The sequence below is a fragment of the Cyprinodon tularosa genome, unplaced genomic scaffold (assembly GCF_016077235.1).
Source record: "Cyprinodon tularosa strain WSP-4 unplaced genomic scaffold, ASM1607723v1 ctg731, whole genome shotgun sequence".
Lineage (NCBI taxonomy): Eukaryota > Metazoa > Chordata > Actinopteri > Cyprinodontiformes > Cyprinodontidae > Cyprinodon > Cyprinodon tularosa.
This window is the reverse complement of record NW_024039487.1, coordinates 269308-281381: the sequence shown is the minus strand read 5'-3', so window position 1 is coordinate 281381 and position 12074 is coordinate 269308. Positions and strand designations below refer to the sequence as shown.

The 12074-nt window shown below is 41.7% G+C and overlaps 1 protein-coding gene across 4 annotated transcripts in view; it reads left to right on the top strand.

The window, feature by feature from the left end:
* Positions 1-12074, top strand: part of tns2a (tensin 2a) — a 102823-nt gene that overhangs the window by 85900 nt on the left and 4849 nt on the right. For 3 of the 4 annotated variants that reach the window (XM_038269627.1, XM_038269626.1, XM_038269630.1), the window contains exons 15-22: positions 993-1122; positions 2189-2254; positions 2367-2483; positions 4843-6405; positions 6653-6818; positions 10210-11297; positions 11391-11519; positions 11640-11735. In XM_038269627.1, coding sequence (XP_038125555.1) covers positions 993-1122; positions 2189-2254; positions 2367-2483; positions 4843-6405; positions 6653-6818; positions 10210-11297; positions 11391-11519; positions 11640-11735 — 3355 coding nt within the window. The remainder of the gene's footprint in view (positions 1-992; positions 1123-2188; positions 2255-2366; positions 2484-4842; positions 6406-6652; positions 6819-10209; positions 11298-11390; positions 11520-11639; positions 11736-12074) is intronic. The other variant, XM_038269629.1, reaches the window with a different exon arrangement.

The window sequence follows — 12074 nt, the reverse complement described above, 5'->3', positions numbered from 1 at the left end:
ATGTCTTTCAGTCATAAATGCAAACATTCAGCGACACACAGGAGCTCTTTCAAGCTGGGCACTGTTTAATTCACAACACCTGTTCCATCAACCAGGAACCAGAATCTGAAATACTTTAATAATCCCAGCGCAAATTTACTTTTGTTACATGACTCCATCTGTAATAGAGTGACTATAGGACCAGTTTGATATAACACAATTTCATACAATATATATAATTAGGCGGTCCCCGCTCCATCTCGTCATCAGTTTGGGGGTCCTTGGCCTGGAAAACGTTGAAGACCTCTGCATTAAACCCATTAATATGATTTAAAAAAGGTTAGCCTTCATTCAATTTGTGTGTTATTTCTTTGCAGCTTTTACCAGGTTTTCTTCCAAAAAAGCTGTGCTATGTTGCCTCATTAATATTAACTTCAACAATGTCCAGCTTTATTCTTACTGTAAAACAAATACCCACAGCGAGGCAGCCAACAACATTTCACTGGTGTGTTTAAAGGGATGTGCATTGTGCAACAGTTTCTTCCACATGTTTGTTTAATTTTTTGTTGAGTTGTGAAGGCAACAAGTTAAAGTGGAATCGTAGTTAGGGTCATGACAATTAAAGTGGACAAGATAAAAATTAACACTAATCTGTTTCATTTTTCAGAAATGTTACTTATAAACAGAACAATTATGTGCTGTTTTTTGTTTGTTTACTTTAAATCCATACAAAACAGAATTAAGTTTGAGGCTGTAATCTGATAAAAAAAAAAAACTGGATTCTGTTGAACAGGTGTAAATATTTTTACATACATTTTTTTTTTTTTTTTTTTTTTATCTGTTTCTTAACCAGAAACCATAATCTGTCAGTGTGTCCAGTCAGTATTTTCAAAGTGTAGGTGTCTCTCTCCAGGAAATACAAGGATTCATATTACCTTCACTGGCCTGCAATTATCCCGCAACTGCTTCACTCTGCTTTTTTTCTGTTCCTCACCTCCTGCTGCCATCTTCAGGTGAAATGCTATCATAGGCGACTGCACAGTACGGACAGAGACACAGTGTTCAGGCTGCAGTTCCACACCTGCACCTTCCATGGATCCCAGCTGTGGTTTGGAAAAGGGGAACTGGATGAAGCTTTTACTGGTGGGTTCATCAACTTGGTAGATACAGCTGACAGGAGCTTAGGAATTATAGACAGTTGAAATGTGTGGAAGCTGTTAATGAACATGAATCATTGAATTAACAAATATGATTGTATTGATCAGAACCTATTCTTTTTAACTAAGTCTTAAATATAGATTTGGATGCACTTTGTTTTGTATTTTTTCTCGAGTTACACAAACAAAAGGGCCTTCTAATAAAATAGTCATAATGAATAGTTAATCATATTTCCAAAGTTTGTTCTTCAACTTTGTTTATTTTTTTACTAAGTAGAATATATATGCATACAATTTATCTTCAAAAAATTATAAAAAAAATTTCTTGCAAATAGGAAATAAAAGGTGTTAATCAAATTGCTTGATTATAAAGTTATATAAGTCTAATCCATCATATCAAAAAAATGTTGAGGAACAATTAATTATTACTGAAAAAGTATTGTTATTCCCTAAATACCTGATTTCTTTGCACAGTTTTACTGTAGATTTTCATTTCTGCATGACAGACTGACTTAACAGCAGTTTATAAAACTGCCGTTTTGGGAAAATCTTTGCACTGGTTCAGCTTTGTGGTTGAATAAATCCTTAAATACTGGTGGTTTGATTGCCATACTATAAGTAATAACAGCTCCCCAGAGTAGAGTATAGGGAGATTTAGTTGTGATGGTATTCGGCCGGTGGACATGCATTACTTAAGTCTATAATGAATGTCCTCATTACTTCAGCTCTTCCCTAGTTTCACTTTCTCTGAAGTAACAGATCACGTGTGTGTAGGAACATTGTGTTTTTCATTCCTAAAATGAAATGAAGCACTATAGATGTTGTGAAGTATATGATTATCAGTCATGCACTTCAAAATGCATGGTGGACTAAGTGTTGGAGTTTTCCAGGGTTTGACAACATGCTAAATACCACTTATACAACACTCACATAGCTAAATATAATATGAATATTTTTACCTTAAAAAAACAGAATTATTTTTTTCATTGCTAGACTAAAGACTCTAAGATTTTTTTTCACTCTTAATATACTTCTTGTACATTTATCCTCAGATGAACGTTTTCCATCCGATGCCACTGTAGAGTTTGTCTTCTCTTCAGGACCTGAGCGAGTCAAAGGTTGGTCTGCCTTACTTAAGATTTTGCACCAGTACCGGACATGAATGTTTTTTCATTGATTTCAAGAAAAAAAAAATAATCTAAAACCAAAGGCGTGCTTTTTTTTCCACAGGCCGTGAATACCACAAAAACGACCCAGCAGTCACTGTGGACTACAACACATCTGACCCGGTGGTTCGTTGGGACTCCTATGAGAACTTCAATCAGCGGTATCAGGACAGTCTGGAGGGTAAGTTCACTGAATGCTGTTTGTAAATCAGTTATATACACTACTATGAGTAATTTATTTTACAGATGATGTGGGTCTGTTGGGCTCATCATGCCCTGGTAATCACTGTTTACTGATCATATCAAATAAAAGAGTCAGCTCCTCGAAGATTGAAGGAGTGATCCTAGCGGTGGCGATTTCTCATTTAATATCAGGGAGGCTAAACCTCCCCTGTAAATGTCATGAATTTAATTGATAAAATATGCATTGTCAAACTTTTTAAATGTAGCTATTAAAATACATTAAATATGCGGTAAAATGCTAAGAATTTCATGAGTATATTGCACATTAATTAATGATTTATTCCGCTCTCGGATGCAATCTCTCCTCCACTCTGGAGGAGCAGGACCCTTTGTCATTCTCTATGACAAATCCCTGCTGAGGTTTGAGTCTGTTGAGGTAAGCATCGAGAAAAAAGAGCCCTGATTTGATAACACGCCAAAACAGATCACTTCCAGTGAGGCTAAACCTCCTAGGGGGTCTATGGAGCAGGCGCGGGTCATGAGGCTAGCTGTTTGATGCTGATTGGCAAACATACTTAAGGATGTTTGACTGACAGTGGAGGTTTTTTCTCCTGAGTCAAGAAGGAGAAATGATTATTCAGTCAGAACAGTCATCTTGTGCTGAACTCTTGCCGTGGTTTCTGAAGTTTATTATTTTTTTAACAGCACTTCACAACAGCTATTTTTAGTCATGTGTTTTATGTGTCTCAACATTTGTATACGCAATAGGTGACATTTGGATTTCATTAACACCATTGAACCTCCCCTGTTTCAGAGAGCAGCAGCCACCAATGGGTTTTGTGTATCTTGATTGATTGATTGGCTTTTTATCTCACAGTGGAGAAATTAACTTGTTACATCAGTTCAAATAGGCAAAGAAGAAGAATGTGCAAAAGGAAGAAAAAGGTTCATGGGACATATAATTTCAATTCAATTCAGTTTATTTATATAGCGCCAAATTCACAACACATGCCATCTCAAGGCACTTTACAATTCAACCAGATCAAACAATCAAACTGATACAAAGTTTTCTATCTAAGGAAGACCAGTTGATTGCTTTGACTCATTGACTCAAATACAATCCCTCACACTAAGCATGCTTGTAGCGACAGTGGAAAAGAAAAACTCCCTTTTAACAGGAAGAAACCTCCAGCAGAACCAGGCTCAGTATGAGCGGCCATCTGCTGAGGCCGACTGGGGTTAAGGAGACAGAAGCAGAGACACAAAAAGCAGCTGTAAAAGGCAGCCCTGTCCAGGAAACACACAGCCAGGCCGACGAGCTTTGAGCCAGCTCCCATGCCAGAGGACGAAGAGAACACATCCACCCAGTCACAGTCAGAGAAACAGGACCACAATGGAAATCAGCCCGATCTCCAGCATCTATAAACAAGGGTGTTGATGGGAGCAGCACAGCTGATGTTTCTCTCCAGGATGGTGTCACAGCCAAACAGGAACAGACGAGGCAAAGCTACTCTGAGGAAAAGCAGAGAGAGCAGAACGTTAGAGATTGTATATACAGTATATACAGCGGGTCCACATATGACAGTTTATTGTTATTATATTTTTTTCATAGTAGAATCATTATACCGGTTTATTGCACAGGGTGGATAGATTTATATATATAGTTATTGCACTGGGTGTCAAATATAGAGAAACGGTTATTGCAAATGGTAAATTGCACATCTTGTTTGCAAAGTGGTAGCAGGAGATGCAGTGATTAATTGGTTACAGTAATGCTACAGTGGTCCTTCACAGCGGGGGAGGAAAACAAACCTAATAAGTTACCTCCTGATGATCAACCTCTAAGTTTATGTTCTCATCTGTACCTTTGGTCATAAAATGATAAGGTTTTGACTTGGAGTGTGTTCAGGAGGATGAACCTCCATTCTGCTTAGATACATCAGTGCCCCAAATACAGTTTGCCCTGTGTGAGCCAAAAGAATTGATAAAGACTTCTGGATATGAGTCGAAACGTAGTCCGGTTGCCTTCCAGTTCAAGCCTGTTTGTGGTTTAAAACCACAATTTTTTCACATGCAAATTAGTTTATTGAGGTGGTTCAGAATCCTTTTTGTTTTGAAGTTCCTAGAGTCTTTTTTTCACAAAGAGAAGAACCCAGGCCGGCCTGAAATGTATTGTGAGAACTATATATCCCTTCTGATATTGAAATGCCTTGGTATTCCCTAAAACGAGTAGGAGATATTGGCTATTGAAAGGGTTTGCTACCTTCCAGGACTGAGTCAGGATGGCCGAAATGATGGGTGGAGAAATTACATTGACTTTAAGCTAAGATGTCTTTTTGTTTTTAATGTTGTTTCAGATATTGGCCATACCCGAGGTCCTTTGGATGGGAGTCTATATGCTCAGATAAAGAAGCGCCGGGGACCCAGCTCTGGTTCTCTGACGTCAACCAATGGCAGCAGCCCAGGTGGGGCCCCTGCAGAAGACAGACCCGATCATCTGATCCCTCAAGGTTCTGACTCCGGTCTTTCAGCTCATTCCCTCCACTTGAACCAATCATCTATTCATTCTGACCATCCAGAGGAACCTGTTCGTCCCCCTCCCCCTACCAGACAGGAAAGAGAGGACCTGGATCGTCTTCTTGGTGGGATTGAGGGAAACCAAGATGGTGAGCGAGAGACCGCCATTTTAGATGATGGAGATTCCTGGCCCCCGGAGAGAACTGGGACACTGAGGCTCAGTCGGTCATGTTCTTGTAGGGATGGTTACAGGTCTCAGCGCTGCGCTGAACCGGGTTGTGACCGCACCCTCCTCATGCCAAATGGCTACTGCCTCGATCGAGCTCCCGGCACTAACGGGCACCTTGGGTCAACCCCTTCCACCAGTCCAAACCCAGCCGGTCCTCCATCACACATGGATATGTGTCAGCATTACAGCCAACAGACCCACCAAGCTCTTCCCCCTCCAGATCTAGTGTGGGACCGACAGAGCGGCGCACCTCACTGCTTACACCGTTCCTGTTCTGAGGCCCCCTTACCTCGACATATCTGTCCATACCCATCTCCAGACCTGACCCCTCATTCTCATAATGCTTCTCACCACCATCCATTATCTCCTGCTAGTCGACTTTGCTGTCGTGAAGATGTCCCCTTCCATCATCCTCCCTCTCACAGTCTCCACCACACGCACCCAAACCACCCAAAGCCCTCCACCAGCCCCACTTACCATGATATAATGTTGATGGATAACTTACCGCCCCTGGGCTGTCCTTGTAGGGACTGCAGCATTAGGAGAGAAGATTCAGCAGCCTACCATACTTTGAGGATAGACCGTGGTGACAGCTTTCACTGGGACAGAGAGGCAGATATCCAACAGCGAGAGGCAAGACTGAGAAGAGCCAGGGAGACGGAATTAACCAGAGGACCAGAGCTTCCCTGGGAAAGGGATCCTGGGCTCAGACGAGACAGAGAGCTGTCACTCCACTGGGAGCGGGACCGAGAAGCCGAGCTGCAGTGGGAGAGAGAAAGGGAGGCAGAATATTGGCACCGGCGGGCCACTGTAGCTTCCTACGGCCTACAGGGACACGACCTGCCTGCCTTCAACTTCGACCCTTTGCCATCAGGTCACCCAGCTTATCCTGAAGCCTCGAGGTCACATTCTCATTCTCACCTGGATCTGAAGTACAGCAGCAGCGGGTACCAAACACCACGACAAGTGTGCCCCTGCTCACCTTATCAGCCTTCGCCCTCTGAGAGCAGAGGCTATGCCTCTGGCTACCAGTCTGAGTCCACATCCCCTCTGCCACCTCCTTCCTCCATGGTAGGGAGCTGTAGCCACAGCAACGGACCAGCAGACCATAACCCTAACCACCATCACCACCATGCGGACTCACAGCAGTCTTACAGCTCTGACTCACATACTGGTGAGTAAACACACACTATACGTAGTATGTTATTACTTAACAGGAATGCTGAGGGAATAAATTATCCCTGATCAACAACGCAGGCATTGAAAGGTTATGCTCAACATGGTAGATTCCATTTGCTTTACTCAGAAACTCATTGTTGTTGCCTGTAGAGACTACTCACATAAGTATCTTCTAGTTACATAAGACCCCATCTAAATGTGTGTTTTTTTTAACATGTTCCACTCTTCCCGTCCTGTCTTAGAGGGCCTTCGTAGTTCTGGTGAGAGTGTGGGCTGGAGAGATCACATCACCCAGGGGTCCTTTAGGAGGGTCAACAGAGACGGCCATGTGGCTTGCTCCACACCATCCGATATGTCTGGGCCGCCCACACCTGTGCACACCAGTAGCCCGCTTCGCACCCAGGAGAGGTACTCCACATAAGAAATTGATTTGAGGTGCAGCTATATGGTGCATTGCAAAAGTACAAATACTTTTAATTAGTTAATGTTACTAAAACCAACACCAAACTAAGTTATTGGATTAAATATGAAATTCTAATACGAAATTGTATGTGACTAACAAGTAGAAGGAAAATAAAGACTTAAATATTAAGTCATACACTGATTCTTGGAAATACATTAACATTCGCTCTCCCTTTACACCTTACACCTACAGGCATATCTAAACATGTTAGAATAAACTAATACTACTATCTAACAGAGAACTTTAAACCACTGAGAAATAGTCCAGTTCATTTGTCCTATGCAGAATTAGGATGGCTCTAAAAGATATGCAGTATTTGTCTCTGCATCGTGGGTCTTTACAGCTGACAGTCTCAACCCACTGTAAACATTACCCAAAATAATTAAATAAATACCCCCCCCCCCCCCCCCCCCTTTCCTTCCCACACCTTTTCCTTACCTCCTTACCAGTCCATTTTCTATGAATACGCGTGGATTCAGCTGTTCTACAGCGATTACTATTTGTAGCTTCCTTTCTCTGTGGAGGGTCTCAATGACTGTCATCTGGACATCTGTCAGCAATTTTCCCTCTGATTTTGTAGCCTGCTGACATCTACGGAGAAGCCATTAAGAGGCTTTGGAAACATTTCCAGGTGTTTGGGGTCATTTAGCTCATAATATTCTAGTTACTCAGGCACTTCACTCTGGATTTTCATTATCTGTATATCTTAACTATCTGAATTTCTAGAAATAAAGGCTTTGAATGTCACTCACTGTTAAAAGTCTTTGTGATGTTGGAGCTTACATCCCAAATGGGGTGTTGTGATTTTATGTTCAATTCTATTCCCAGTCAGCTGGGAGTTTATATTTCTGATACTTTAAGATGTTTATTGCCCTCCCCGGTAGGGGTGGTAAAATATGTTATTTAATCAGATATTGTTTCAGATTTTATATATTGTTTATGACACACAGTCCTACTGTGTGTTAGAACAATAGATGAAAGAGTGGTTTGAGCACAAATCATGGTCAAACAGTTATTTCTGCACATACATGGAATAAATTCACCACAACTTCTGTTCAAAATATAAGATTTTATTAACAAAAATCCTTCAGTTCCAAGTCAAACATATTCCAGTTTAACACTCTCAACTAAGAATAGTAAAACTCAACTAAACTAAACTAAACTACTATGTACAAAGAGGAAGGGGAAAACGGTTGAAAACCATATTGCAGTTTAAGATTAATCTTGTGTTTAAACAAATGATCAAATTAGCTTTCCACTAATTTTAAAGTAATTGTAATGTTTTCAGAACAATTCACAATGCGAATCCATGAGGTGAATAAAACATTATTTAGCCAAATAATGTTTTATTGAATGATTTGCTCACTCAAAAGCCTTTAGTTAAATGATTCTTTACCCTCTTTGAAATAGCTAGCAGCGAATAGACATCAGGATTCCACTTAATGACTCTTGGTCATACTTGGTAATGGAAATGTAATGAGCATATGAGGAACACTTGAACACTACTGTTATACCAGTGTTTAAACTCTCAGTGAAATAAAGCTTGTCCAAGCTTTAGCAACAGCTCAACACATATTCCTGTAGCATAGCATAGCATGCAGTCTATTCTGTTAGCCTAACTTTACTCATCAGTAACACATGTTGTTTGTTCTGTCCCTAATCATGCCAGACCTGCAAACCTTTTTTTTTTTCATGTACAGTTGGAAAGCTTGAGTTCCATCCAGCTGCAGCTCAGCAGTCAGGGCAGCGACCAGGGGTTCTTTGTCTTAGTCTCACAGCAGGGGTCCCTCAGGCTCACAGCCAGGGCACGTTCTCACCCAGTTTGGCTCTATAAGTTCTGAAAATGTGTTGCAAAAGGTCTGTTTTGCAGCAGTTTGGTTCTGAAAGGTTCTGACCTATCCTTGATTGTTCTGGAGATCTGGTTCCCCTGGGGTTCCACTGGGGTGGAGAACCAGCCAAAGCGGACCCCAGCTTGCTGGGCAAGGGAGAGGAACCAAAGAGCGCAGGAGGCAAAGAGATCAGGAGGCAAAAAGAGAGAGAATTCTGTGTGCTCTGTGGTTTTGTTCTGTCCTCACACAGAACAAAGTCACATGGCAAGTCACACCTCTGTGACTTGCCTTCCGAGGCCTTGGCTGAAACGAAGTCCCCCAGCTGTTATTCACCAAAGCTGCGTGTTTTCCTCTTGTCATCATGTCAAGATTAAATATGGACACTGGTTCCCAATGTCCAAAAACCATGATCATGGCATATGGCGCAACAGGGGGAAACAGTTAAAGTTTTCAAATCATTCTTAATTTTTTTGTGTCTCAATCAAGTGCTGTGTTTTTTAATCGTGCACACAGCCAGTGTTTCGTTTTTTTACTGTAATAATAATCATGTGTATCCTTTATAGTCCCATCCCAGTAGTCAGAGATTATGAAATCCGGAGCATAATGCAGCACAATGAAGTCCAAGGAATATACCAGGCTAAGAATAAAGTTGTGAAGTTTGAAAAAGGGTCAGGTTTTTATTCTCACTTTAAAGCACTGTTCAATCTGTTTTGGGAAAATAGGAGAAGGCACAACTGAAAACCTATCAAGTTATGGCCTTTCAGCTAAAATTGCAATTCAAGTAGAAAAATCTATTGATGGAACATATGTTAATCAGGCACTCAGCATATCTGTTCTTTATGAAGTGTGGGAAGAAGAAAGGCATTGCTAAAAGAAAACTATAGGAAGTCCTGATTGCTATGAGCCATATAGGAAGCAAAGCAAACATATGAGAAAAACTGCTTTGGTAATATGAGACCCGAACGGAACGTTTTGATCTACATGCCGTTGCCATATGTGGAGGAGGCCCATCACTGCACATGACCCTAAAAATGCCTGTTTATCATGCACACCCGCAGCACGATACTGATCAGCATGCTGTGAGAAGGCTGATAAAGTTTGAACTAGTTTCCATAAATAAATGGGAGAAAATGTTGGTCTCAAGGCATCAAAAACTAGTAGAGAAATACCTTACAGACTTCCATTTCCAGTGACAACAGACTTTGATTCTGCTAAATATTAATGACCTGGGATAAGATTTTTTTTTATGCATTTTCTATTTTGCTGGATAGATTGTCCTTTTTTTCACTCTACTCTAAAATGGGACACTACTAATTACTCATTCAGTCTATTACATAAAATTCATTGAAGTTCATGGTTCTAAATGATAAACTTTTACATTGTTCACCATTTCTGAACATAGAATTTATTTGTAATCCCCTTTGTTAAATTGGGGTTTTTTAATCGTGCACACAGCCAGTGTTTCGTTTTTTTTTACTTTAATAATAATCATGTTTATCCTTTATAGTCCCATCCCAGGAGGCAGAGATTATGAAATCCGGACAACAGACATCATCGGCAGTGACAGTGAAGGTTCCCCAGCCCAGGACGGACTAGTTGGTAACAGTAATATAACTCAGCAATCTCCAGAATGCCCACAAAATAGCACCAAACAGGCATCTTTATCACCTACCAAATCAGATTCCCCAGGAGCAGGCCATCCTCTCAGTACTGTACCTCACCAACACAGCACCATAGATGCCCCCTTAGCTGCTTCTTTAGACTTTGAGACAACAACCCCAAGAAACCAGGAGCACTGCCAGGTTCACGCCTCATCAGCACCAAGCACACATTCCCAGCCTGTCCCTCTCAATCCTTCCCCACTCAGTCCATCAGAAGCTGCTGCTGTCCCCTCAACGGTGGCCCAGCATGTAGTCCAGACTAAGACCCAAACCCAAGCCAGTGGTCCTGCTGGACCTAGTTCAGCACATGTGAATGGATCTTCACCAGTAAAGTCTAACCCAGAGAACTCTAAGCACCCCATCTCTAACCCCCCATCTGGTCCTACAACGTCATGCCCACAGCCTGGTTCCAGCAGCATGGATGGCTCTCCTGTGTCAGACACCCCAGTTCCTGGTTTTGCAACTCTAGGTAGAAGGTTAATGTTGAGCGGGTCAGAACCCCACCACTCACATTGCCTACAGCACCATGGACACCCTAATCACCATTATGCAACTGTGGACCATAGCGCTGTTCTGGACTCTAACAAGAGAAATGGTTATCTTGGTCCTACCCCGCATCTCCACCCAGCCTCCTACTCCAACTACTCTACCATCTCAATCCCTCTCCCACACCCACAGCCCCCTCTGCCAGAGAAACGGCATCAGCCCACCCAGCCAGGCTCCCCCAGTGAGGGAGGGGGATCAGCCGTGGGCCAGGGGCCTGCCTCCAGCTCCCAGCATCAGCACCACGTCACATTTTCTCCTACAGTGGGGAAAATTGAACCACCTGCAGGTCAAAATGAAGTGGAAGGCGGAACAGACACCCGAGTCAGTGTTAAGTTTGTCCAAGACAGTTCAAGATTCTGGTACAAACCAGGCATCTCCAGAGAGCAAGGTAAGGCCACTAACTACAGAACCATTTTTTTGACAACCAAAGACTTTGAAATATAAAGAATAAGGATTAGACTTTTTTTGTGTTTGTCCATAGCAATTGCAGCTTTGAAGGAGAGAGAGCCAGGAACCTTTCTGATCAGGGACAGTAACTCCTTCCAGGGAGCTTATGGTCTGGCCCTAAAGGTGGCTATACCTCCACCCAATGTGAACCTCAATAGCAAGGGTACAAAGGGCTTTTTTTCCCCTTACCTTTAATTCTTCCTTTCTGTCTACATTCTTCACTAGGATGTTCTAGAATAGAGAGACATCAAGATTTCTAATAGTACAAACCTGCTTTTCACAGCGAGTGATCCACTGGAGCAGCTGGTGAGACATTTCCTGATAGAAACAGGCCCTCGGGGAGTTAAGATCAAAGGGTGTCAGAACGAGCCCTACTTTGGTATGTTTTCCTGTTTACATCCAGACAAATTCAATGGCAATGATTCACCAGAAGGTCTTTAATTTTATTACATTTGGCACGAAAATTCATGCTAGTTAACTAAGGGAGCTTTCATTTCTGTGTGAAAAGATCTGTACTGAGCCAATCTTTCCCCTAAAAAACAAAATGCATAAACTGAAAAAACTGACTTCCACTCAAAATATAAAATAGTCTTACTTTAGAATACAAGCAAAAACAAAAATATTTCATCCCCTTAGTTTAACTTATACACACCAATGATCCAATTGTCTTGATTTTTCTTAGACACAATATATGCAGCCTTATAAAAGTATTCCTACT